The sequence below is a fragment of the Pezoporus wallicus genome, unplaced genomic scaffold (assembly GCF_028554395.1).
Source record: "Pezoporus wallicus isolate ANWC-B61680 ecotype Strahan unplaced genomic scaffold, APGP_CSIRO_Pwel_v1 contig_14033, whole genome shotgun sequence".
Classification (NCBI taxonomy): domain Eukaryota; kingdom Metazoa; phylum Chordata; class Aves; order Psittaciformes; family Psittacidae; genus Pezoporus; species Pezoporus wallicus.
In genome coordinates, this window is record NW_026636703.1 from 148,914 (window position 1) to 176,310 (window position 27,397).

The 27,397-nt window shown below is 50.5% G+C and overlaps 2 protein-coding genes and 1 long non-coding RNA gene across 6 annotated transcripts; all 3 read left to right on the forward strand.

Moving 5' to 3' along the window:
* Positions 1-516: 516 nt before the first annotated feature.
* Positions 517-15,353, forward strand: SELENON (selenoprotein N). Its single transcript, XM_057401200.1, has 12 exons — positions 517-694; positions 4,880-4,997; positions 5,768-5,898; positions 6,361-6,573; positions 7,067-7,191; positions 7,937-8,074; positions 9,426-9,507; positions 10,479-10,667; positions 11,717-11,822; positions 12,339-12,451; positions 13,127-13,228; positions 14,946-15,353. Exons 1-12 carry the CDS (start codon positions 587-589, stop codon positions 15,114-15,116), a joined length of 1,596 nt encoding a protein of 531 aa, XP_057257183.1. The 5' UTR covers positions 517-586; the 3' UTR covers positions 15,117-15,353.
* A 53-nt stretch (positions 15,354-15,406) lies between these two features.
* LOC130594936 (uncharacterized) lies at positions 15,407-17,555 on the forward strand. Its single transcript, XR_008971193.1, has 2 exons — positions 15,407-15,825; positions 16,927-17,555. It is a non-coding gene; the product is annotated as an uncharacterized LOC130594936 (long non-coding RNA).
* Positions 17,556-17,619: 64 nt separating this feature from the next.
* MTFR1L (mitochondrial fission regulator 1 like) lies at positions 17,620-26,986 on the forward strand. Of its 4 annotated transcripts, none has more exons than XM_057401206.1 (7): positions 17,620-17,719; positions 17,820-17,920; positions 18,613-18,717; positions 19,336-19,445; positions 20,252-20,463; positions 23,429-23,741; positions 25,951-26,986. In XM_057401206.1, exons 2-7 carry the CDS (start codon positions 17,906-17,908, stop codon positions 26,057-26,059), a joined length of 864 nt encoding a protein of 287 aa, XP_057257189.1. In that variant the 5' UTR covers positions 17,620-17,719; positions 17,820-17,905; the 3' UTR covers positions 26,060-26,986. The 4 variants fall into 4 exon arrangements, with proteins under 4 accessions (XP_057257189.1, XP_057257191.1, XP_057257187.1 ...); XM_057401208.1 differs by having other exon boundaries at positions 25,954-26,986; XM_057401204.1 differs by lacking the exon at positions 17,820-17,920 and having other exon boundaries at positions 17,678-17,719.
* Positions 26,987-27,397: the final 411 nt, after the last annotated feature.

Below are 27,397 nucleotides of genomic sequence, written 5' to 3' on the forward strand. Positions count from 1 at the left end.
AGTGGCTCAGAACTTGGGGATCACAATGTGGTGGCAGGAGGATGGGGCTCGGGCATGGCTGTAGATGGGCACCATCACCCCATGGCTGCAACATCCATCCCAGCCCCTGACTGCCATCCCTATCCCTGCCATCCATCCCTTCTGGGGCTAAACCCCAGTGAAATCACTGCAGGTGAAACCACCCGTAACAGGAAGGGTATCCAGCTGTGAGCTGAAACCAGCTGCAAGAGCAGGATACGGCTTCTGGGGGGAAATGCTGACTTAAGGACCGAAGATGGATTTGTTAACCCATGGGGGCAGGACACAGCCCTCTCCCATCGATAATTAAAAGCAAACCCCACTGAAAGCGATGGGGCTGCTGAAGAGCCCGCTGATACTGCAGCAAATTTAAGGCCAAAACATGGGGTTTTTTTCCGGTCTGCGCAAAAGCCCCCACGGAGCCGGGGGCGGGGAAAGGGGCCCCGCGGGGCGGACGCAGGCCCCGGCCCGAGCCCCGGCCCCTCCTCGCCGGGCGCTGCCCGCCTGACGCCTCCCTCGGCCGGGCGGCCATGGCGGCGGGGCGGCGGCGGCGCTGAGCGGCGCGGCCATGGCGGGTGCCGGCGCGGCCCATCCGCGCCTGGCGCTGGCTCTGGCCGCTCTGGCGGCGCTGGTCGCCGTCAAGTACTACCGGGACGCTGAGGCAGCCCGGCAGCAGGTACCGGGCAGGGCGGCGGGGCGGTGCTGAGGCCGCGCGGCCCCTCACGGAAGGAGGGAGGGTTGTGAGGGAGGGTTGAAATGGCGGGCGCCGCCGTCGTGAGGGAGCGGCGGGGGCGGTGGCGGGGCCCCCGGGGGTGAGGTGGCGGCTGCTGAGCCGATGGGAGCACCGCACACGGAGGGGAGTAATGGGCGAAGGGGCTTCAGGTGGCCACCGGTTGAGGTGAGCGCCGGGCATCGGTGGCCACTGGCTGTAAGGTAGCAGGGCTGAGGTGAGCGCGGGGATGAGGGGGGTGCCGGGGGTTGAGGGGACCGCCACACACAGTGGCCACTGGCGTTGAGGTGGCTCAGGTCACCGCCAGGTATTGGTGGCCGCTGAGGTGGCCATGGGGACCGAGGTGACCACAGAGGGGTGGTGGCTGCCGCTGGTTTGTGGTAGCCACAGGGCACTGGTGGCTTCAGCCTTGTGGTGCTCACAGAGCAGGAGCTTCACACCTCGTCTCGCCAGGTCCTTCCTGCCTGCCGTGTTCCCTGGAAAAGGCCCCAAACTCTCAAGTGTTTGTGGGGTTTTTCTCGCTAGAAACGTACTTTTTGTGTGCCCTGATGGATGCTGGGTTTGGCTGGAATTCTGTAACTCAGATGGCTGCTGTGTGCTTTGGAGAGGGCATGTCTCTGCTGGAGATCCTGCTTCCCAGGCTCTTTGCTTTGGCATCCTTCAAAGAGGTTTGTGGAAAAGAGCAGGCTTCTCGATATTTCTGTGGCGAAAAGACAAGTGTTTTTAAAGGAGGCCTCTTCCCTTTGTCTCTTCTTGCACTGCAGGAAGGGGAGAATGGCTCAAACCAGGTAAACAGAAGAGTTTGTCTGCAGGGACAGGAGGGTCGGGACAGTCCTGGCTGGGAGGACCCAGCCCTGCCTGGCAGAAGGCCAGGGCTCCAGGAGGTTTTTGTGTTCCAGAGCACAGGCAGCAGGCTGTGAGTGGGGGCTGCTGGAGGGAACAAAACATGACCAGAGCAAGGGGTTGGTTTGTCCTTCATTTTGCTTAAAACACGCATCCTGTCGCTTCCATAAGGATGTTTATGTAGCTAAACAAGGCACAGGCAGGTGGGGGAAGAAAACTCTCTGTGAAAAAGCCCAACTCTCCTCCCCTGCAGAGTCCAAGGAAGGTCGGTTTTACTCTGGCACAAAAGGGAAACTTTTTATTTCTTACAATCCCAGATTATAAAGAAAAAAAGAGAAAATCCACAAGCTCTGGAGCGCTTGCTTTGATGTGAATGCTATCAGAAAGGAAAAGGCCAAGCCCTGACATCTCGCTCCCCTTTTAAGCCCAGCTTTCATCATCCCTTTGGACTGGTGCGTGCTCTGGGAAGCCGTTGTTGGGCTCCTCCCTGGCTGGGGTCTCCCGGGCCAGCCGGGTGCTCCAGGGTGCCGGTGGGTCAGGCTGTGCCCGTGTTCATGCAGTGCTGTCGAGCAGGAATGAGTGTTTCCAAAGGATGTGTCCCGTGAGGCTGTGTGGAGCCATGTGCTGTCAGTGCTGCCTGGAGCTGGAGATGTGGCTGTTTTGCCCTGCAGGGACAGGGCAGTGGTGTCCATGAGCAGGAGGCTGTGCTTAGCCAGCTGCTGGCATGTGTCTGACCACAGAGCTGCCGTGTCTCTGGCCACTTGCTGTTGTAGAAGGACATGGAGCTGTTGGAGCAAGTCTGGAGTTGGGCTACAAGGTCAAGGGGGCTGGAGCACCTCCTGTATGGAGACAGGCTGAGAACACTGGGGCTGGTCAGCCTGGAGAAGAGAAGCTGCGTGGAGATCTCAGAGCACTTCCAGTGTCTGAAGGGGGCAACAAGGATGCTGGAGAGGGGCTCTTCATCAGGGACTGGAGTGATAGGACAAGGGATGACGGGTTCAAACTGAAACAGGGGAAGTTCAGGTTAGATATAAGGAAGAAGTTTTTTACTGTGAGGGTAGTGAGGCACTGGCACAGGGTGCTCAGAGGAGTGGTGAATGCTCCATCCCTGGCAGTGTTCATGGCCAGGTTGGACAGGGCTTGGAGGAACATGGTCGAGTGTGAGGCATGCCTGCCTCTGCAGGGGGTTGGAACTGGATGATCTTCAGTCCTTTCCAACCCAAACCATTCCATGATAATTATCTGATGGTTCTGCAGCTGGTGGGGGTTTATTGCTTCACCTGTGTGAAAGTGCAGGCTGAGGGGATGAGAAAGTGCTTTCAGTTCTTGCTTAAAAACTGATCTTTGGATGCTAACATCCAACACCCAAGCATCCATGTTGTCCTTCACATCCTGCTGTTTTAGATGCAGTCAGAGATGTTCTTCTCTGTGTGGGGGGTGTGACTGGTTCTTTTTCTGCTTTCAGCCCTGTTAAGCACTGATCGTGACTTTTTCCTACAGCAGCAGGCAGTCTAACCAACTACAAACTTTGTTGCTCATTTGCCTCCCATCCCTTGAGGTCCCTGTCTGTGAAGTGCAAAAAGAAGAGAGACTCTAAAAGATTCATCAGCAGGAAGTGGCTGATGTGCTGTAGAGACGACTGGGAAATGGAACATCTTTTCAGAGCTCAGTACACATCCAGGACAGGCTCCCCTGCAGAGGAGAAGCCATCATGCTCCAGGCCTGCTTCCCTGCTCTAGGAGCCCACTCTCAGTGAGCAATCACATGTGAGGTTAATGCATTCCATGCTGTGCACAAGCTTGCTCAAGAGGTTAGAGGGATACTGAAACCTGGCCCAAGGCTCCATGACATGACCCTGGCACCTGGCTGTTGGGGAAGTTGCTCAGGAAAATTATTATCGATTTACAGGGGTGGGCATCTCTGTTCATTTGAGGAACAAAGGCATATTATCTGGCCCCAGAAACATGGACAGTCCAGAGGATTGTTCCTGTATGTAGATAATCCTTCATTCCTTTTTTCAGCTGTACAGTTCCTGCACGCTCCCCTCCTTGTCTTTCCACAGCCATGTCTGCTTCCAGCTCTCTTGTTTTTATTCCAGGGTCTTTATTTCTGTCTGTCTCAGTCCTGAATCTGCCCTGGAAGGCTCTTAAGTGCTTTTGTTGCTTCAGTTGACAGGAGCAAAGCCTTCCAGGCTGCATTAGTGCTGCTTCAGGCTGGCAGGCAACAGATGGAGAATAAACTAGTTCAGGAGCTCTGGGGATGGTGGTGGTGCTGCAGGCAATAGAGAATAAACACCGTTAAACAGCAGAATACAGAGTATTTATCCTGCAGCTTTAGGCTTTTACAGGGGTGGCAGGGGAAGCTGTCCCAAATGATGGGTCACAGGGGATGTGCTGCAGGCTGTCTGCCAATGATGTGGCTTGTCTGACTTGCTCTATGTCTCTCTTTTCCTCTCACACCAACATGGAGCTCTCTTATTCTGCCTGTAGGTTGTCCCTTTCCCTTCAGTGCTCAGTGCTGCAGGGTAGAAATGACCAGAAGCATCTAAAGCCTTTCTGGAGCTGCTCCAGGGGAGACATTGCATTTCAGTGGTGTTTTCCACTGGATGAGCTCCCAGTGGACTTTGAAGAGAAGGAAACTGAGGCACAGCGTGGCTGGGGTCTTGCAGAAGGTTCTGGAGAAGCCCATGGGATTTGTGGCTCCCCAGTGTATGGCTGACTGAGTAGGCAGGAGGCAAAATGCTCCATCCAGTCCTGCAGCTGGAATTTTGGAGGGGAGCTTGACCCGAGCAGGGAATTGTGTGTGTGCCAGGGGAGGTGTGGCATGGAGCTCTGCACGGGTGTAAGTGACTTTCTGCAGTTCCAAGGGCTCCGTTCATTTCCTTTGTGATTTTGTGATGTAGACAGTCACGGCTTTGCCTTTGTTTCACTGCACATCACTTAATCACCGAATCACCATCTCCAGGTGCTCTCAATAGCTGCAGGTTTAGCACTGTCTGGAAAAAGTTGGCTTTTTTTCTGACAAAAGACTTCAAGGCTGCCTATGAGCAAACGATTCAGTTGGAATTACTTAGCCAGATGTAGTTTTAATATGCTCATGCCAGCAGTTCCTGGACACCAATCCCTATTGTAAATAGCACAAAATCCTGCCAAGGGGCGTTAATCTTTTGATTTAATGGCTGTGTTTGTGTGCTGGAAAGAATTTAAATTAACTCTGAAGCTGAGAGGGGCATGGGTGAATTTCTGCAAGAGGCTCGAATGAAATCTCACTTGCTTCTTCCTGAACTAGGAGCTGGCGCTGAAGTCTCTGGGAAGTGAGGGGCTGTTTCTCTTTTCTTCTCTGGACACAAACAACGATCTGTACCTCAGTCCTGAAGAGTTCAAGCCAATAGCTGAGAAGCTGACAGGTAGATATCTGTCTGCCCTGCAGAGCTCTCTGCACACTCCAATCAAAAGCCACAGATAATGCACCGAACTGGTTTTATTCATGTCTTTATTTTTTCAGGGCACTGTTTTGAGTCTTATTTACATGAAGGAAGGCTGCTGAGCTTTACAGAGGTCTGAAAAGGCTTAAGCACTAGACATATATCACTTCCACAAAGTAGAGGGGTTTGTAAGACAGAAGATCCCATTGCTAGGCTAGCAAAGAACAGAAGTTACTTTGTCTAGAGCTTAAAGGGGATTTGGGCTGGGTAAATGCAACAGATACAGCTCAGCCCAGGCAAGGCCAAAACTTAGTTAAGTGGCAGTGTTTCATCCATACCCTGGCTGAGGCATCTCTTCCAGATAGCAGTTTGTGAGTGATCCTGTTTGGAGGCTCTGTCAGCCTGTACATGGTGGTGCCACACAAGAAACAGTGTCATGATGATAATTTACAGTGCGTTCCCAAGACAGTTGTTTGCTTGTGCGTTAATTCATTGGGTAAAGCGTGTATTCTGACCCTTCAAGGTGAAGTGAGGCTGTTCAGCCAAACTATGGGGTTTAGAGAGTTGTCTGCTGAAAGGAGAGCTGTGCTTCATCTGGTTCCTGGGGTGTGTCCCGAATTCTGCTGCTGGATGAAGAGCTGGGAGACAACCAGTACTCCTGGATTTGCCAGGATAAATGTGTAATTACTTCACAATTGTTTAAAAGGGGAGGGAAGGGAAACAGCTGCCTAAATTTCTGTTCCTTTGTCTAGGGGTTGCTCCCGTCTCAGAATTTGAAGAGGAGGAGACGTCTGATACAAGCGGGGAGACATTATCCATCGTGGCTAAATTCCAGCCTTTGGTCATGGAAACAATGACAAAGAGCAAAGACGGTTTCTTGGGAGTAGGTGTCATGCAGGATGTGTATGGCCACAAATTCTGGTATAAACACATGCAAAGGGCTGGTAACATCACCAGCAATAAGTGGTAGGGTGGGGACATAGTCTAGCTCTAGGCCATGGGATTTGCTTTGATGAGCAAACTCGCTGCTTTCTGCAGCAGTTCATTGTTCTCAGCTCACTCGGTATCACTGTGCCCCACTTAATACACCCTCAAAGCAGACATTAGAGATAGATGTGGAGCTAAGTCCAGAAGTAGTGGTATGTGCTACTTTCCCCTCTCTCCCACTTCCTATTACTCACATGGTTAAAAGTTGACAGAACTATTTGGTGGTAGTTGGGGTGGTAGAAAGAATTTAAACCATTAGAATTCTTTTTCGTCTTCTCCAAAGCCTCCGTACATCCGTGAGCATGACTGCAGGATTGAAGAGGCTGGTCAAGGCTCTGACAGTATCTTCTGTTCACAGATTTCTCATGTTGCTCTGTCTGGGCTGAGGAACTGGACTGCCCCAGCAGCCCCTATGAGTGTGCTGCTTGCCAGGCAGTTTAAAGCCTTTCTTCCTCCAAAGAATAAACTGGATCTTGGGGATCCATGGTGGATAATTCCTAGTGAATTGAACATCTTCACTGGGTATCTTCCCAACAATAGATTTTACCCTCCGCCTCCCAAGGGCAAAGAGGTGAGATATGAAACTCAATTTCTATATACCTGAGAAGTAGTTTGTGAAAATATTCTGCCTTGTAGCCCAGATGAATCCCCAAAACCCCTGGAGGGACAAGGCTACTGCATTCTGTCTCCCTGGACTTCTAAAGGGAGCAAAAAAGCTGCAGCTTGCAGCCAGGAGGACTGTCTCCTAAATTGGAGGTAAAACTGAGAGCATGCAAAAGCGCTGGGTGTTTGTCAGGGCCAAATGCAGCTGATTTGAGTAACTCAGGCTGGGATGATGGGAACTTGGAAACAATGGGAAGAGCATAAAAAACATGGAAATGGATTAATTTTAAACCCAGTCTCTTGCTTTAGCTCCTTGTTTTGTGATGAGGTAGTCTCTGAGCTAATTTTTATAGCATAGCAGTTCTCTTGCCTTCCTGATCGGGTGGGGAGCTACTTTGGAGCTTCAGCTGGCCTGTGGTGAAGGAACTGTTCTAATTTTTGCTTTATGTTTCACTCTCTAGATCATCATCCACAAGCTTCTGAGCATGTTCCACCCACGCCCCTTTGTGAAAACCCGCTTTGCTCCTCAGGGAGCTGTGGCCTGCATCCAAGCCATCAGCACCTTCTACTACACCATCGCCTTCAGGTGAGGCCGTGGCCTGAGGTTAGAGGAAAGCTTCTGAATCTGTTCTGTATCTCAAGGGAGCAGAAAAGGCTGCTGTGAGCCTGTGGTAGAGAGTGTGTGTGTCACTGCATGTTGTGTTCCCAAGCAAGACCAGATGTGTCCTGGCTGGGAGGGAAGCAAAGCAGCTCAAGGAAGAGGGTGGTGTTCACAACCAGCTCTTGCCAATGTGTGATACTTTGCTGATGCCCATGCTCCCAGAGCCCCTGGTGGGGCAGGGACTGTTGCCCAGATGTAGGACATTGCCCTTGGTTTGGAGCTATCCCTGACTGAAAGGAGAGAGTCTGATTAGCAGGAAACGTGTTAGGTTGTGGTTTATGGGGGTGGGGGGTATGCCCTTCCAAGGGGGAGAGTCTAGGAAATTGTTCTCTTCCTGGGAGCATTACACACAGCTTATACTTGCCTGATCAAGCTGGAAAGGAGGCTGAAGGGGTGTTAGGCTGTTCTGTGTTTTAAGGAATGATAACATAATTTATCCTTCCTGGATGGATACTTACTGCCTAGTTCCAAAAGGCATCAGTACTGGAGATGATTGTGACCCCAGGGATCTGCTCCAGTCTTTTATCACTGTGTGACATGAAAAGCTTTTTGAGCTGAACCTCTCTGCCCCAATTTAGCTTCATAATTTCTGGTGCCTGGAGATAACTTTTCACTGCTGTCATCTTCTCTCTGCCCGGCACTGCAGCTCATGGGTCCCTTCTCATTTCAGGATCCACGCTGAGTTCCAGCTGAATGAGCCACCACACTTCCCCTTCTGGTTTTCCCCAGGCCAGTTCACAGGTCACATCATCCTCTCCAAGGATTCTTCCCATGTCCGAGAATTTAAGCTCTTTGTCCCTAACAACAGGTACAGCTGTTTCTCTTTCTGGTGCTGAACAGACTTGAGGGTTGTATAAATGAGGCCCAGTGGAACACAGGGGCTCTGGGATCCTGTCCTGTGTAGGGCTTGGGGCTGCGCACGGGGGAATGCTGGTTTGTTCTCTTTATGTGAAGGTATGAGTGCAGCAGCAGCCCTGTCCCTTGGGGTATGTGGGCATTCTGGCCTGTGCAGGGCAGGCTGAGCTTTGGGCAGCCTAGTTCTACAGTTTGCTTATCTGCTTTCCCCACTCATCCTTCACTGCTAGTGGTCATCACAGTCATCATGTCCTGTCCTCATCCATGTGTGTCTTGATGTCCTCCATCATGCCTCCACTGCCCTAGAGAGGGGCAGCATCCTCTTTGTTAGCAGCACTGCTGTGAGCACTGCTCCCCTTGACCAGCAGTTTCCAGCTGGGACAGGGACTCCTGCAATTGTCACATACCTGTTGTGACAATGTGGCTGCAGAAGGCTCCTTGTGTGTCTGTGATGGATGAGCTCACATTTTTCGGCCAAGTTCCTATAAAATCTGAGTGAATTGAGCTCTGCTGTTGCTTGTAAAACTGGCAAATGCATCTCTACCAGTCGCTGAGCATCCCTGACCCATTTCAGGGTCTGATTCAATCACCAGTTACTGTCCCTTGGTACTTGGAGAATGGGAGGGATGGGTAGGGTGTGGGGACCAGCCCCTGGCGATCCCAGTGCCTGGCTTAAAGCACTGTAGTCAAGCAAAGGCTGATGCTCTTACTTCAGCATATTTTTTGCCTGGTGTTTTACAGGTTGAGGTTTTGTGTGCAAAGCTTTGCACTAGCTCATTCCTGCTCTCTGGCAAGTAGCTGGAAGTGTTTCAGCTTCAAATCTCTTTACCCATGACAGCTGGAGTGAAAATTCTGTTATAACATTACCCTGGCGACTCAACCCCTATGGCTCTGTCAGCACATTTCTTACAGCAAGCAGACACTTGCATCTCTGCCAGCAACTTCTTACAAAAGCCTTTTGCTTCCAAAAAAAACCCACCACTTTTAAAAGTTCAGCAGGCTCAGAATGTGGAAGTTGAGTGTTGGGAAGGAAGGGGCAGCAAAGTCACCTCTTTCCTGTACTTTGGCAGTACTTAAAAGGTGTGAGCGTGTTTGCCCAGAACATTGAGTGGGTGCCTGGACCCTGATCCTGGGCTCCAGTGTTGCTGGTCTTGTGCAGGGAACAGTGATCTCCAAGGAGGCAGGGCCTCTGGGCTTTAATGCTGATCATGCAAGAGGAGCATTGGATGCTGTCATCTGTTTGGGGTTTGCCATACCCAACCTTATCCTTGGGTGACTCTGAACATCCCTGGTTCACCTTGCAGGTCTCTGAACGTTGATATGGAGTGGCTGTATGGAGCAAGTGAAAGCAGCAACATGGAGGTGGATATTGGATACCTGCCTCAGGTCTGTAGACACTCTCAGTCTTCCATATGCATGCAGCAGCTCAGCAGGGATTTATGCTGCCATGGCCATGAGCTGTATGACCTTAACTGTCCCTGTTCTTCAGAGCTTTCTCATGCATATTTCAATCTAATAGTATAATCTCTGTTGATCTGTGTGTGTCCTCTGCAGCTCTGTGGCTCCCTATTACCAGTTGTTGTGATACTGTAGTTTTCCCTTTGTGTGGGTTGAATCCTGCGCTCCTGGATACGTGTGCCACTTTCCAGCTTTACAGAGTTGTCTGAGATGAGGATCTGAACCCAGGCCCTGAGCCAGAGAGGGTGTATGAACAACAGTGTGTCTGAATTTAGAAACTGCATGAGGTTATTCCTCTATTTTGTGGTAATCCCAGCTCTTGTGACAGGAAACATGAGTCAGGATTTTAAATGCCTGAATTTAACAGTCCCATTTGGTCTTAAACTAGATCGATGCTTCTTTTTAATTGCCAAGAGCTGAGAAAACAGACTTGCAAAATCATTTGAGTTGTCCCAGAACGGGGAACTGGGGGAAGCTCCTGAACAGCTTTTGTATTGCTCCCTCTCGTGGTTAGCCACGAGCTGGGTAAGGGCTGTGCAGGAGATAGGAGCGAGAACATCAGACTAGCCCTGCGGAGCTGTGATTTGAAGGACCTGGTGTCCCACTGTCAGAAGTCTCCACTGGGGAAGTGGGAACACGGAGCAAACAAGTCTCGTGCAATTGCCATCTAAAGAGCACAGTCAGACAGTAACAGAAGGAAATGAAGTTGCTTTCCTGCTATTCTCCACTAAAAGACATCTGCAACTGGTGAAGTGCAGCTCCAGTAGACAACAGATGGAGCTGTATCTTCATTGGAAGCTGCACAGTCTTATTTTGCCTATTCATCCTGTCCTGGAATACAGATAAACCAGAAGTGGGATGTCTGCAATGTCCAGCTTTGCCTGTTTGTTTTCCTGCAGATGGAGCTTGAATCAACTGGACCTTCCATCCCCTCTGTGATCCATGATGAGAACGGAAATGTGATTGACAGTAGGGATCCCTCAGGGGAGCCCATCCAGTTTGTGTTTGAAGAGATAACCTGGCAGCAGGAAATACCCTGGGAAGAGGCAGCCCAGAAACTGGAAGTGGCCATGTATCCATTTAAGAAGGTGAGGAAGAGGGACCAGGCTCTTCCTTGGCATGTTTATTTGGGGCAGGTTGTCTTCACTGGGATGTCCAGTCACCTCGAGGACCAGCAGAAACCAGAGGCCACAGTCTAATCAGTATTCAGCATAGTGTGGGGGTCTCCTCCCAGCACTGTGTGTGCCACTGGATGGACTTCCAGTTTCCAGATGAGGGAGTACAGCATCTCTAAAAGGCCATTTTTGGTTGCACAGCAGCACAGGCAGGAGCAAAGCCTGATGTCATGTGTCTCAGGTTTGTAAATGTGGGCTCATCCTTCCTTCCTGTTATCACTAGCTGCCAGTGTGATTTCTGAGAGAGGCAGCTTACAAATGCTTTTCCTCTGGCATTACTTCTGCCACGTTGAGCTACCTTTGGACCAAGCTTTCCTTATCAGCAGAAAACACACAATCTGCCTGTGCCTCTGCATCCCACAGTGAGACACAAATTGATAGCATTGGGTGACCCAAACTATTTAACATGCCAGTAGCCTGTGGAGCAGATGGCTACTGCCTGTCACTGCTTCCTTGGCTGAAGGGACACGTTTCAATGGCTGCCTCCTTGTGCCTGAGCTTACAAATGTCTCTTTGAGCTGCCAAGATGTTAATAAAGTTCCCTTCATTTGAGTGATTGGAATAATCTCTGTGCAGGCTCCCTCACAGCCAGATTTTAGGCCTTTTCAGTAAGGTTTTGTAACAAAATACCTCACGGCCACATTTCCCAGGCTGCTGAGGGGAGTTTGCAGCCAGCCAGCTCGTAGTTGTACAGATGCTCTCTGCAGTGTGTGAACAAGGGGCTCTGCAGGTCCTGTAACAGCCCACATGCTCTGAGGGCCTTGCTGTAATCTCACCAGAGGATAAAGTTGTCCTGGGGGATACCACCACAGTTGTCATTTGCTTTCATCTGCAGAATCTACTGCAGGTTAAACTGTGTACTTTACCTGTGGGATGTAACAGGTCTGTTTCCTTCAGACCCTGCTTGCATCTGAGATGGGCTGTTCTGTGTCTTGTTTCTTAAGCTGTCTCTTTGCCTCCAGGTCTCCTATCTTCCCTTCACACAAGCTTTTGAGAGAGCGAAAGCAGAAAAGAAGTTGGTGCACTCGATCCTGCTGTGGGGTGCCCTGGACGACCAGTCCTGCTGAGGTGAGGACATTCCCAGTGTGGCTGGAGGAATGATGTGCCTCATTCAGGCTCTGAGGAGAGCTTGGGGTCAGAGAGCTGGTCATGAACCAGCAGTAAACATTGTGTTACTCATTTTGGCTCTGAAGATGCTGAATAAAAAAGGCTGGAGGTGGGGAATCATTGGGATCTTGGGTCCCCAGTGGCAGGATGAGATCTGTTTATGACAAGCCCTAGACAAACTCACCAATTCTTTGTCAAGGTGAATGCATGGGTCTGGTCTTTTTCCTTTCTCTTTCCCTCTCAGTCTGCTTGGTTAGAGGCAGCATCTGCAGGGTGAAAGGGACTCTGCTCTTGCATGTGGGAAACAGTCAGCTTTGGAAGTCTGTCACTCAAGGAGAAAAAAGCCAATGTGCTGGGTTGGGGGGAGCCTGAGCCAGCTGCCACAGCAGCCAGAGCTCTGGTGTCGTGGTGGCATTAAACATGGCACCAGCCAGCTGAGGAAACACAGCAAACCATTGTCTGCTTCTCCTGAGCCAGGTTCAGGGCGAACTCTCCGGGAGACCGTCCTGGAAAGTTCGCCCATCCTCACCCTGTTGAACGAGAGCTTCATCAGCAGCTGGTCACTGGTGAAGGAGCTGGAAGAGCTGCAGGTCAGTGTCACATCCACCTTCTTTGCAGCTGGTGCTGGTGAATGCAGATGGTGCCTGGCACGAGGGGGGAGCTCATGCCTGTGCCAGGGGGGGATTTCAGTTCCAAGCCCTCCCTGTCCTAGTGATCGCAGGGGGCAAGCAAGCACCAGATGGAGGCAGGTTAAGCAAATGGCACAAGGACTTCACTGTCATGGTGCCAGTTTTAAAAGCTAAACCAAATGCTTCACTGTAAGATAGCTCTGCCCAAAGCTATTTGTGCCATCAACAGACTGACTTCTCTATCACCCAGGGAGCAACCAAATACTGCGAACCTAGAGTCTTCCAATTGCACCTTTCCCCACTTGTGACCCTGTCTCTGGGCCTGTGCTGTCAGCTGGGATCAGTCATAGAGCTGGAGACTCTGGGAAATGCTTGGATCAGACTGTTGGTGTGCCTGGGAACTGCCAGTGATGGGTGATTTTGTTCTCTGGGGAGAATCTACAGCTGAAATGTGTGAGAGGGAGACTGGAGGAGTATCATAAAGCAGATGGTGCAAAAAGAACCAGTTACCACTGTCCTACAAAGCAGCTCTTTGGTCCTTCCCTTCCTCTTGTGTTCAGTGTACTCCTCCTGCACTGTTCTGCTAGTTTTGGTGTATGCAAACATCTTTCTTTGGGCTCCCTCCTCTCCTTACAGAACAACAGAGAAAATGAGTTCTACAGCAAGCTGGCTGACCTGCACCTGGAGAAATACAACTTCCCCGTGGAGATGATCATCTGCCTCCCTAATGGCACGGTGGTATGTTGGTTACTCCTTGTCCTGGGTTCAGCAGTAGCAGTCATGTTTCTCCTTCGTGGTAGCTGGTGCAGTGCTGTGTTTTGACTTCCAGCCTGGGAACAGTGCTGGTGATACCGATGGTTTCTGTTGTTGCTAAGTGATGTTTACCCTGACCAAGGACTTTGTGAGGCTCATGCTCTGCCAGGGAGGAGGGGAAGCCGGGAGGAAGCAGAGATGGGGCGCCTGGCCCAGGCTAGCCAAAGAGGTATTCCACACCACAGCACGTCATGCCCAGGGTGGGGGGTAACTGGGAGTTACCCAGAAGGACACAGGCTTCCGGGTGGGACTCGTTTCTTGGCCAGTGGTATCGTATTCTCTTCCCTTGTTATTTTCTCTTATCATTGTCATTGATAGTAGCGGTGGTGATTGTGTTAGCAGTGCTGATTTGTGTTGTACACTGGTTGCTGGACTGTTCTTGTCTCAACCCATGGGAGTTGCACTCTTTCAATCCTCCTCCCCGTTCCTCCTGGAGTGGGGAAGGGGAGAGCCCGGGGGGGGGGGGGGGGGCCTCAATTGCTCTCAGCCTGGCACCACTCACTGGGAGTGAGTGAACAAGCTGTGTGGCTAGGGTTTAAACCACGACACTCCTGCAGCTGAGCTTGGCTCCTCCCATTAGAGCATGTTCTCTTCAGGGTTGTCTGCAGACCCTGGAGTGAGTGTCCACTCCTGGAGTGAGTGTCCACTCCTGCAGCCATTCCCTGGCTCCTTGAGCCTTGCTGGGGCCATAGTCCCTCCCAGTGCTGTGCTGTCAGGGATGCTGTGGCAGACAGACAGCAACTCTATGAAAAAACCTGGAAGTGTCTATACAGAGACAGAACAATAGCAGCTCATTTGGGGGAACAATCAGACTTGAAACAAATGTCTGCCTGTGCTTCTTCACTGTCCCTGGTTGAAGTCAGCAACTTTTGGGAAGCCACTGTAGCTTTTTCCTGCACCCCCTGTTCCTTCTGCTGATTCTCTGCAGAAAATCTCTCCTCATCAGCACCTTCTAGCACATTTCTCTTTCTCTTCATTCCCCAGTTTGTCACAGCCATTAACAAGTCCACATGCTTCAGCTCTGCTCTGCTCCCCAGCAGCCCCCCACCTTGAGTTGGAAGAACAACAACTGGACTGTCTGCAGTGGAGGATCCTGCCAGGGCTAATCTGATCATACCCACATTTGCCAGATATTAGCTTGTGATACAGGCAGTGACCTCCTGCCATCTCTTTAGTGGGCTGCTGAGTGACCTCAGCTCAGTCAAGGGTGCTGTGGTCAGTGGCCACATGTCCCCCTTTCCCACCTTGGAAAGGGAGCAGAAAGGCCCTCAAAGCTGTAGGGCTGGTTTTGCAACTATGCTGCACTCAGCAGTGGCTTGGCTGGGCTGGCATCTCCCAGTCCTTACTTAGAGCCAGGTTTTACCCCTGCCTGATTTGTCTCAAATCACCTTCATCTTCTTAACCTAAGTGAGGGGTTAGCACTCTTGGTTGGGGAAACAAACAGACCATTGTCTTTCCCACATTGTTCTCTGACTGTAAAACACAAACCCTGAATCCTGGATGCTGAATAAGCATTTGCAAAGTATTAGAGATTCTTTAAGAGTTGTTCCAGTCTTGTCACTTGCATCCTGGCTAGAGGCCAAGACAGTGGATGGGGGGGTTGTTCTGGCCCTTAAATTCTTCTATCTGTTTTGTTTCCCAGATTCACCATATTAATGCAAACTACTTCCTGGACATTACTTCTATGAAGCCTGAAGATGTTGAAAGCAGCATCTTTAGTTTCTCAACCAATTTTGAAGACCCTTCAACTGCAACTTACCTCCAGTTCCTGAAGGAAGGACTGCAAAGAGCAAAGCCATACTTGCAGACCTAAAACCAAAGGCACCTGAATGCCCCACAGAGATGGACAAAGACTTCAGAGATCTACTTTGACTACAGAAATTCTTCCTTGTCTTTATGCCAGACACTGATGCTAAGATGCAGACCCAGGGCTGGGGCTTTGCTCTGGATGTTAGTTTGAGGCAGTTTCAAGTGATACCAGTTTACATAACCTGCCCTTCCGAGGTCAGGCAAACTGTGACAGGAGTGAGAACACTTGAATCTGTAACCATTCTTGGTGCATACTCCTTGGTTTGCCAACCACCTTCATGTTTTTCCAGACTCTGAGGTGAAAGTCCTGTACCAGCTCTAACCACACGTCACCCAGAAAGCCCTGACCCCAGGACTGGACTGTGTGGGATCCCGGAGAGCAGCATTGCCATTAGACCCAGCCCTTGTGGTGTGATGGTGCAGAACCCAGCGCAGGTGGGAAGCTCCCTCCTGGTAGCCAGTGGCCTACACACACACACCTCATGTCACATACCAGCTCTTCATGGCAGCATTTATGGACAGCTGTGGCCACCAGTGTGTGATGGGACTGTGCTGATCATGGGTAGATGTAAATGCAGGTGGAGCTGGAGCATGGGGCTCTGGCCTCCTCCCACCACTGCTGTGGTGGGAGAGTGGTCTTGTTTATTCAGGTTCTCTGTATCCAAGGGAGATGCTGAGGTTGGCACAGTAGAATGGAGACCATGGCCTTAGAAGTACGGTGCAGCTCAGAGGCATGGATTCATCATGCCTCTGGAGCAATAGGACAGGGGGTGATGGGTTTAAACTAAAACAGGGAAAGTTCAGGTTAGATGTAAGGAAGTTCTTTATGGTGAGGGTGGTGAGGCACTGGCACAGGCTGCCCAAAGAAGTGGTGAATGCTCCATCTCTGGCAGTGTTCAAGGCCAGGCTGGACAGAGCCTTGGGTGACATGGTCTAGTGTGAGGTGTCCCTGCCCATGGCAGGGGGTTGGAACTGGATGATCTTAAGGTCCTTTCCAACCCAGACCATTCTATGGTTCTGTGATTAACAGGGGGACATGGGGTCAGAGTCCTGCAGGATGTGCATTCCAGGCTGTGGGACACGGCAGTGAGCACTGCCCAGCCCCACTCCCAGGCCCCAGCTTTGGGAGCTTTGCTCAGAGGGCATTGGTTTCATGCTCTGTCCATGTTTCATTTGAGCTTCCAAGCCCCACTGAATGAGGAACCATGACATTCCCTTCAGGAACTGCTCCAGGAGTGTTAACTGGCTAAGAACTGAGCAGTTCTACAAGCCAGCAGCACTCATGGAAATTCCAGTAGTTTTCCAGAGAAATGCCTTGGACAGACTGCCATTTTCACGTACCTGTAACCACCCTGAGCAGTTGCTCCTGCTCCATACCAATGCCTTCTACAGAGTGAGCATAATCTGGACGAGGAAGGGTTAAATGAAACAGGTTTCAAAGCCTGTTCCTGTAGAGGTGAGGAGACAAAAGCATCTTCGGTAGATGGCTGCAGACAGCCATGGCTGGGGATGCTTTTTCTGCTCTCTTGAAGCACAGTTTTGTTGGACCAAGTCACACAGGGGGAGGGGGAGGGAAACCTTTGGGTGTTTTTTGGGTGGCTTTTTCGGGTTGTTTTCTTGTTCTGGGAGGAGCCCAGGGGTGAGGATCACCCACTCTGCCCCAGCCCTCCTGGCTGTACACTGGGCTGAGGTCGACCTCCCGGCTGAGCCAGCGTAGCTTCACTAATTGCTCCAGTGAGATGAATTCCCCTTGGGCTGTTTCTCAGTATCGGCATTCTAACTATGCATTACCTCTGCACTTTTACCCACTCCAGGGGCTGCAGTACCGACAGCCTGGGACTGGGCAGCATTGTTGGCTGCAGACAGTGCCACAGTCCCCGGGCAGCATTTGAGACCGAGCTCCTGTTGTCTGGTGGCCTCGTCCCCTGAGAGGACTCTGGCCCAAAGGAGCGAGTGCCTGTGCCCCCTGCTCCGCGTCCGTGTGCCCTCCTGGCTGCAACAGAGCTGCTCCTGCGGTCTTGTTGCCCGTTTCCCGAGCCCCTCGAAGCCGTGTCTGGTGCTTGTTGCCGGGGAAGGGAGGCTCCGTTCCGTTAGTGTGCAGGAGGGGCCGGAGGGAGCAGCGGCTGCACAGCCCGGGATGGCTCCTGTCTGTCGGGGCTTGGCAAACCGGGAGCTACGGCGGCTCCGAAGGGCGAGGGCAGCCCGGGAGTTGCGGGCGGGCCCCGGGCAGGAGCCGCTGACCCGCTCCGAGCTCCCCGTCTCTGTGTAACTCGAGTGCGCGTTCCCGATGGTACCGGCCGAGGCGCCGCTGCCCCCGCCCCTGCTGTGCTGGGTGACGCTCTGGCCTGAAACCCGCGGCGGGGCCAGGGCCGATGTTTGCCGGCGGGGGGCGGTGGGAGCGGCGCGGCTGCAGGTGCTGTCACACGTTAAACCCGTCCCACGAGCTCGGCCTCCCGCAGTCCAGTCCTTGCTCCGGGGGGGCGGGGGCGGGGATGCGGCGGGGGCGCCGGTTCCGCTGCGGGGTCCGGTGCATGCGCGGGGGGTGGCGGAAGTGCGAGGGGCGCGTTCTGGTTCCGGGTGATGGCGGCGGAGGGGTCGGGAGCGCAGGTACCGGCGGGGCGGAGGGAGGGGGGGAAGGAGCGGGACGGGCTCCGGCCCCGGGGTGAGGGGGGGGCACGGCCCGCAGCGAGTCGCTTGTGTGTTGCAGTGAGACCCGGCGGGAGCGGGGTAAGATGAGCCCGGCCCGCAGCACCCAGCGCTGAGCCCGCCCCGCGGCCGCCGCCAGCGCCGGAGATGGCCGCGGAGTCCGTAAGTGAAGGGCGGGCGCGGTTTGCGCAGCTCCGGCAGCGAGGGGCCTCGGTGGTGAACCGAGCGCTAGAGCCGGCTTGGAGCCCGCTTTGTCCCCGTGCGGAGCCTTGTGCTGCGCTGTCGCACTGCCACGGGGCGCTTCACCACCCGGACCCGGTGCAGAAGCACCCGCGGATCGCGCTGTCTGAAAACATCCCCCAGGGCTGTGCCCATCGGCCCCGGTTGGGAAAGGCATTGAGCAGACTCATCGCTTTGCTGTCAACAGCCACCCGACAGTGCTGCTGCTGTTAAGGAGCATGTGGAAGTGAGGCTGTCCCCTTAAATAAGCCTTTCTCCTGAGTTCGTTTGGCCCCTGGGCCCCTCCCGTGACGCTGGGTTTCTCTTCTGATCCCTTTTCGTCTGCTGTTTGGTGTCTGTCACTGACTGCTTTTAGTTGTCAGTCCTGGGAATGCTCCACCCGTGTTTAACTTGCCCCTTAGGAACTGGCTGACTCTCACTTGTGTTCAGCCAAAACAGAGTTTTATGAAATAAAGATCATGGTTATTAGCAAGTTCCCAATTCCGATCATCACTGAACAAATAAAAAAGAGAGCAGAGCCCCAAGCTGATTTTATAGGACAGTTTCCAATTTGACAAGATCTCAATAAGGGGAACTGACTTCAAACATTAATTCTATCACATGGGTTCTTGTAGACGATCCCCATCTGGCAGAACAAACCCCATGGCTCAGCACGCAGCGTTGTCAGGAGAATCGGGTCAAACCTCCCTTTAAAGCCCTGTCCCAGAGCAACCTTTGAGGTAAGAACTCATCAGGGATATGGTGGTCTGGGCACTGCACTGTCGTGTGGTGCTGCTGGTGGCTGTAGAGCTGCAGGATCATGAATGCTCAGATTCCTTAATTTCTTTTTAATTCTCTTCTTGTGAAGTGGTTGTTGGCAGCAGAAGGTGCCTGCTCAAGTGCTGTCTGTTTACTGGGTTAGCAAGCTGGAGGGGACAGAAGTATTGAGCTGCTGAACCAGAGCTTTGTTGTGTGACCTCCAGCAGCCACGTGCCCTCTGGGCCTGTGCTGCAAAACAAAAAGCGTTTCTGGAAGCACGTCCCTGTTTGAGCTCAAGGGCAGCGCTGGGACTTGTAGAGGCACGGTGTTGCACATGGGCCTTGGCAGTGTGCTCAGCTGGATCAAGTGTCCCTTTGCTGCCTTGCAGCTCAGGCTTGGAGAGCACAGTAACATACCACACACCCAGGAGCCTGCAGGAGCCAAAGATGATGTCTCCCTCAGCCAAATGGTGGTGTTGTCACACATCTACACGTGCAGCTGCCAGCCTGGACAGAGGGGAGGCTCTGACAACCCGTGCAGCACATCTGGAGATAGGAGATAGGGTCACCATCTTCTTAATGTAACTTCCTTCTTTTTAGGTTCTACCTAATGTCTCAGAGCTCTATTTAAATGACGTCCCTCCAGTCCCCACCTTGGCAGATATTGTGTGGATAGCGGCAGATGATGAGGAAACATACGCCAGAGTCAGGTTGGGTTCCTCTTTGTGTCTGCTGGTCCTTACTTCTATATGCTGGTTTATTTCTCACAGCATAGGTCTGACATTGATTAAATGACTGCAGCTTTCAGCCCTCTCAAGGTCTGATGTGGTGCCTGTTGAAAGACATTTTTCCCAATGATGGAGATGGAGAAAAACCAAATTGGGCAAAGGATGCTGGGAGGAATTCCTGTAGGCAGTGCTAGGAGCCTGCGTCATGCCATGTTTTACCTACTGATAGAGCTGCTTAGAGCAGCCCCCTTAATCTGTGTTAGATTCTGGTTAGAAAGTTGGTAACTTTCTGGTTAAAAAATTGAAGAGTTGAGTTCCCCTGGGATTGAAATGTTCTGGCCCTAGGAGTCTGGTTCTGGTCAGCTGAACTTTTGTACTTAAAGCAGGGCAATAGTAACAGGTATCTTGTGAAAGACAAACAGACTTTGAAGTCAGAGGTAAAGTTAATCAGTAAGTGATGTTCCCTCATGCAGCCAGCACGCTGTCTGGCATGGAAACACAGCTACCAGGAGAGAACTGACTTGAAACTGTGTGCGCACGCCCCAACTTTTGTCCCTGTGTCCTCCCAGCAGATCTTGTGTCATGATACCTGTATTCCTTATAATTTCCTATGGTTTCACATTGCTTGTAATGCAGAGAGCACATACAGTGGCACGCACAGCACAGTGGCACAGTAATTCATTGTGTTGAAGTCTTCTGCTGTCCTGAGGTAGAGGCAGAGCTTTGCCACATTATTGTCATGGAGGGGTCTGGGCCTTGTAAATGACCAATGGGGTTTTGTCCTGTAGAAGCGACACTCGCCCGCTGAAGCACAAGTGGAAGCCGAGTCCCTTCACTGTTATACAGCGAAATGCTTCAGTCCCCAACCTGAGGAGGCAGGAGGAGAAGCTGCTCGCCTTGAAGAAACCTGGTTTACCAGCACTGAGCCGAACAACAGAGCTCCAGGATGAGCTGAGTCACCTTCGGAGTCAGATAGCTAAAATAGTCGCTGCAGAGTCAGGTAGGAACATCATGCACTTTGGTTTGTTGAGTGAGAAGGGTTGACTTAGTGAACCATGTTATTTCCCCATGCTGACCAGACCTGCAGGTTGTTTTTCCAGCAGAGCTGTGGATGCTGGTCGTGGGATGCCACCTTTGGTGTCAGCTCTGCGCTGGTTCTGTGTTCAGATGTTTGCATCTGTTTCATTGGAGGATTCCAGCTTGTTTTGTGAGATATAACAATTGCTGCTTTGTGACTGCATTTGCTGTGGAGGCTGGGGCATCTTGAGTATCTCAATTCATGAAAACATTTGGTTTATTCTTGCCATTCCTGCTGCAAGCTGGCCATGAGCAGGAGAGATATGTCTTGATTTGGGTAGGAGGGAGATGTCAGTGTTTGTTTCTGGTATGAAAGTGGCGGTTCCATTTCTGTGGCACAGAAGTGTTTGGGGAAAAGCTGATTTATTTACAGCTGAGCTGGTTGATGTATTTCCTTTAGTAAAATTGTATGCAGTTAAAAGCCATGTTTTAGCCATAAAGCTGGCTGTGAAGAAAGGCTTTTTACTTCTTTTCCTTTCATGGTTTTTGCTGTATACTCAGCTCAGAAAATACAATGATATTTGGTAAGATCCACATCCAAGTGGTTCTACATGTCTTTGCTTTTACAGTGGCTGGTCCAGAGTATGGAAACTAGTATGAGAGAAATACCTTGGTATCCATTTATGAAGTATTCAGAGGCAGAGATGTTGCTCTCCCCACTCAAAAACTACTGAACAGCTTTGCAAACTAAAGGAATTCAGTCCTCCTTGAGCACAGTTTTTCCAAAGAGCTGCATTTCTTCCCTGCAGAGCACTCTTGCCAATAACCAAGGCAGCAGCTGTGTTGTTGCTGCTTCCCAGAGGAGAAGGAGCTCCTCTAATTCTTCCCATTGCTTAAAAAACCCAAAAAAACAACCCAACAACAACAAAAGGGGATTGTGCCACACTTGAAGTGATACCAGGCAGGTGAATTCCTGTTTATGGTGGGTAATAGTGGCTGATGAAACCTTGCTTATCGTCCATCTGAGAGCAAGTGATGTTTTTCATTCCCAGATGGCTGGTTTGCGCTGTGCAGCGTGCAGAGACCAAACCTCTGGTAGTTGCCTGATGATTGGAGCCCCAAGCTGCAGCTTGCAGCTTTAATGACAGCTTATATTTAACCCAGCTATCTGCGACCCATCAGTGCATTTGAACAGGAAATAGGGTTGTGGTGTTTGATTTAGTTCACATGCTGGTTTCTACATGGCAGATTTGGACTGGGGCTTTGTTCACCTCAGTCAATGGACTCCAAGAATCCACTTGACATCAGTAATGTAAATGCTTAGGCAACCAGATGAGAACACATGAGATGCATTTAGCTGGGGTGCAGGGTTGTATTTAGATGAGATGAGGTGCTTCTGATGATCTTCGTCGCACTTTTGTAGTTGTTGTATGCACACACAGAGAGCACCACCTCCTTGTGCTGGTGTTTCTTGTCATCTTTGCTCCTCTCCCAGGACACTGGATCCTGACACACCACTTGCCTCCACTGGTACAGTGGCACATGAGATTGAGGCCAGTCTGGGCCTGAGGGAGATGCATTACCCTCAGCTCTGCAGGGAGCAAGCACAAAACAAGGCATCACAAATGTCCCTTACAGACAGGCTGCACGTGTCCTCTTTCTTTATGCAAGATCAGAGGAACAGCTGAATTGGAATAAAGAACAGGGGAAATTCCGTGTTTTCCTTCTAAGTGTTGTCTCAGCTCTACACTTACGGTGTGCTAGAAAAGTCTGGGTTAATTCAAGGAGAGTAATAATGAGGGAAATTTGAGATCCAGATGGGAGAAAAATGATTTAATCATTTAATACCTTTCTCTCTCCCTCTCCACTCAGCCATGGGCCTGGCTGTTACCAGCTGGCATTTGAGAACAGTTCCTATTGACTTCATGTCCTTTAAGTCAATAACAGGGAGCTGTGATGTAGGGCCCTGCTGTGACTTGTAATCTGATGAAGGAGATAACTGTTTAGCAGACTTATTTTGGAAAGATTGATGTCAACAAAGAAATACTGTGCAATCTGCTTTGTTATATACTGTTAGAGAAACCCCTGTGTTGGAAAATGGTAACTATCTACAGGTTTGCTCTGAGGCCAAGGGCATTAGTGCTTCAAGGTGCAGTTTGTTTTCAGTACAGGAAGGGTCTTTCACAGTCTTTGCACACTAAATGCATTTCTGAGGGTTTGGTTGTTTCCCTTAATGTTTTACACTGGAAATACTGAACTCATTTTCACTTAGCACTTGGAATTTACACAGTTGTTGATCCCCTCACTGTGTTTTAAAGTGTGAGCAAATCAATCCCATCTTCCCTGCAGAACCAGGGGGATGCTATTCTCATTGTACAGATGGTGATGGAAAGCAGAACAGGTCAAAATGCCTGCAGTGACAGAGTGAATCACTGTGACTGTCTAGTGTAAAATGCTGGAGGTCCTGAACCAGCTCTGCATTCTCACCAGGCAGGATGGTTATGGGGGGAAGGAGTGTGAAAGGAACAGCAAGGCAAGAAGTTCTCATGGTGCTGAAGAAAAACAGGAGAAAAGTTAAAACAACTGAGACCTGCGTTCTTCTGCAGGATCCTGCTGGGACCTGGAGCAGCAGCTCCATCTCTGTTCCTTACCTGTAAAACCACTGTGAGTTAGCATGGCCTGGCAGCAGGAATGGGGTGCAGTGGGGGAACTGGAGGAGTGATCTGCTGGTGGGCATGATAGGAATAGAGATACATGAGGGGGGTGGTGAGATGAAAGGTATTGGAGGTGTTGCGTTGGAATGTGGTGGTGTAGGAAGCAGAGTCGACATGGAGGGGATCAGAGAATAGGATGACTTTTTTCTCTCATATCTTGGCTGATGATGCTTCTTGGTTTGTGTTCTGTTTGCCATGAGTTGCTCTATCCACCTGTATTGTTTTCTTTTTCAGCTTCTGCTTCATTCACACCAGATTTACTGTCTCCAGGAAGTTCAAATGCATCTTCTCCTCTACCTTGTTTCGGACCCTCTTTCCAGTCTACAACCTCCTTTGTCATTAGTGACATCACGGAGGAGGAGGCAGAGCTGGAGAGCCCCGAGCTCCCGTCCGTGTCCCTGCTCTGCTCCACAGCCTCCGAGTGCTGCAAAGCAGAGTCAAAGGATCCTGATGAGGAGGATTCTGTGTCTCTGTCCAAGGCCAGCAGTTTCGCAGACATGATGGGCATCCTCAAAGACATTCATAGGATGAAACAAAGCAAAGACTTGTAAGTGCTTCCTGAACACCCATGATTTTATCTTCTTTTCTTTTCTTCCTGCCTGTCCAATCACTTCAGAGGCTGGATGCTGCATTCCCTGTTCCTTGGTGCTGCTCTGTGAGTCACAGTGGGAAAATTCCTCTTTATAGCAGAACGTGGTAGCGTGTGTCAGGGTTTGGGGTTTTTTAATGGTGGCTTTACCTGCCTCAATAGAAAGCAGTGGAGGGGAACCTGCAGCAGTAAGCACAATATTTGCCTGTTCCAGCTTGTTTACCTACACTAAAGGAGGCCCATGTGGATCAGCAGCCTGCTTTGCTTGCAGTGCTTCCAGGGGCTGGTGCTTACAGCATCCTGGAGGCCTGGTTAGCATCCCTGGAAGCTCAGCAGCTTTTTATCACATACAGGAATTAATACATGGAGCTTCTCAGCTTTTGCATCTGGCCCAGCTTTGAGCTTTGGGCAGGGTTTTGCTTGTCTCATGATGAGGCAAGGTTCTGCCCAGCTGATAGAACAGCTTTAACATCAGCTCTGCTGCTTTTGCTTTAGTGTGAGATCACAGTGAGGAAGTTCAGTTCCCCCATTTTCCAGCTTGAATCCAGTCATTAGGTTGTGTCATGTTCCTGCATTGTGTGATGCCAGGATATCTTTGCTTAATTCAGTTCAAAAGAAATTAAATTCTCAGCACTGAAATAAGTGATGGAGTCAAAGGAGGGAAATGTGTTCAGCTTTCCTAGGTGTCAAAGATTACTTGAAGCTTGAACACTCACTCGCTTTATATAAATGCCTGTAGTCTCTCCTGGGGGTGAGTAGGACTCATGGACCAACAGATGTGTTGCTCCTCTTCCTTCTCCTTTTGTGGGGTGCTGCTGGGTGCCAGGTGAACAGGGAAGTGTGCATTATTCAGGGGCAAAACCCCCCTTGTACAGATCCTGTTGCAAAGCCAGTGAGCCTGAGCTGGGTCACGCTGCTGCAGCTGCCTTAGGAACACCTCAACACAAGAGTTTGAGACTGTTCCTGCTGGAGCAGAACTGCTGTCCCCTCAGCTGCTTCTCCACCTCAGCCTCTAACTTGCTTCCTGCATTCAGCAGTGACATTTTAGGGTATGGTTATTGTAGCTTAAGGAAAGCTGTTTGACAAATCACAGGCAGCTGAAAAATTACCTTAAATAAATCCTAAATCCCTGATGTTCCTCACTTGATGAGCATTAATTCCTAGACCCCATTCCCTGGAGCTGATGCTGAGGAATGAGCAGCCCTGTGCTCGCTCTGTGACGTGCAGTTCTGCTCATGTAGCACTTGTTGCACTTAAAGAGTGTGTGATGCTTTTAAGTAGGTGAAGGTACCAAATGATGCTTAATGAGATAAGTACACAGGCTTCTCTGATACTCCTGTTTAAGACTCGGTACTTAAACACAACCCTGGGAGCTCCAGGAATGAGTGAGAAGCATTTGCAGAACTGTGCAAGAGGCAAGATGCTTTGGTAACAGAACACTACAGGAGAACACATGTGCAGTAGCTAAGCGAAGGGAAATGTGTACCAGTCCTCCTTCAAAATACATATAAATACCCATCTTTAATTAGGAGAGCACCTAGCCATTGTATAGCTATCCATTGTGTATGAAAAAGAAGAAATCCTTGCAGGACTTCACCTCCAACACCACTTGCAGATTCCTGTAGAGGATATGTTGCTGTAAATAATGAAGTTTTATTTCACTTACTTGTTATTAACACAGTTGAATAAAAATTATAAAGAGCTTCAGTGCTGAGCTTTTGATCCACAGAATGAGCTCCAGCTTTTCTAAGCCAGCAGGAAAGGTGACTGCTTTTAAGTTTTAAATGCTTTTTGCATCTCCTCCGCTTGGGCAAAAGCTAATACAGAATGGTTTGGGTTGGAAAGGACCTTAAGAGCATCCAGTTCCAACCCCCTGCCACTGGCAGGGATGCCTCACACTAGACCATGTCTCCCAAGGCTCTGTGCAGCCTGGCCTTGAACACTGCCAGGGATGGGGCAGCCACAGCTTCTCTGGGCACCCTGTGCCAGCGCCTCAGCACCCTCACAGGGAAGAGCTTCTGCCTTAGATGTAACCTGAACTTGCCCAGTTTTCAGTTTAAACCCATGACAAAGGCTGCAGAAAGATACTTAAGACTCTCAAGCCAGAGCTGTAAAGCATCGGGCTGGCACTTCTCTTGGCTGACACGCTGTGCTTTTGTCTTCCAAGCAGAAACCGAACGTCTCTGAAGGAGGAGGACCCGGCGGTTCTCATCGCAGAAGTTCTGAGAAGAAAATTTGCCCTCAAGGATGAAGATCTGGCCCTGAAGGAGAAGTGATGCTCCTGGCATTAAACTCTGCAAGCGTTACTGCTCCCACAGTATTTTCCACAGTAGCTGCCTTCCTAAGGATGGAGCCTTTTGCCTCTTTTGTCAATGAGAAATGGTTTCTGCACTGGACCCTGACTTAGGAAAGACCCTTTGGATTTGGTGTGTTTTCCATGTATTGTTACATTTAAGACAAACCTTTTTAAGAAGATGGAAATTCTTTTCCACCTGTATTTTGATGTTGATTATTGCTGAGGATCTTCTAGAGTGAAACACGTGCTGCTGGATGATGTTCTTCCCACCTACAGTTTTCCTTAGGTTCACATTAAGCATTAGCTTGTACCGGCCTCGTCCCAGTGTGACCAGTTACCATTTCCAGTATAAAGGAATGCAAAGAGCCCGTTCTGTCGCTTGTTCTGAGCATGGTACAGAGCTACTGAGAATAAGCTACCCAGCGCTTCCAGGCCCTCAGTGTTTAGGAGGTGGTTAAATGACAGCAGCAGAAGTTGTCCTCCGGGTACCTGTGTCTGCCCCATGGCAGGATGAACCCATGGGCATTGATCAAATCACCCGGTCCCACCGAAGGGCCACGGGGTGGTTTTAGGCTGCCCTGGGTATTTCCAAGTAAGTTACCCCACAACTGCATGACAGAATGGCCTTCATTTCTTGCCAGTAATTTAATGTTTCATTACTAGTCCTTGTATTCAGATAATGTACTTCATTTAGCACTCAGAAGGTCTATTTATTGCTAAGAACCAAGCACCTGCCACAAGAGCTGTCACTGAGGAAGGGGATGAAGGAGCTTGGCATTGCCTGTGGCTACACTTCTCACTGACTGAAGAGCTTTCCTTCAGCTACACCTCTGCAGTGTTCTCATGGCTGTATTTAAAGGATGTTGGATTTTATTCCTTTATATAAAATGGAGCCTTAATAAGACAATGGCTGTCCTTGATATTGTTAATGCATGTGTCCAAACATGTCAGCGGGGGCGTTTGTATCTTGGGCAGGCTGGGGAGTGACAGTGACAGAGTTCAGCTGCTGCAGCCCAGGTGGGTGCTGGTGGTGCTGGAGATGAGCACACTCAGATGCCAAAGCCTTTGTTAATGCACCGGCCCTCAGCCCTGGAACAATTAACTCCTCATCCCCACCTTAAAAGCAAAAGAGGCCTGTACCTGCCTCTGGCCAGCAGGAGCAGGAGTAGCAGGTAAGACTTCATCGGTTTCTTAGGGAGCTGATACAACTCCTCCCCCTCAGATGTGGGCCAAGAGCCAGCAGATGATGTGACCCTTCTCCCTGTCCCAGTATAAGGGTTTGATGGCAATACACCTGCCTGTGGATAAGATGGAGCTG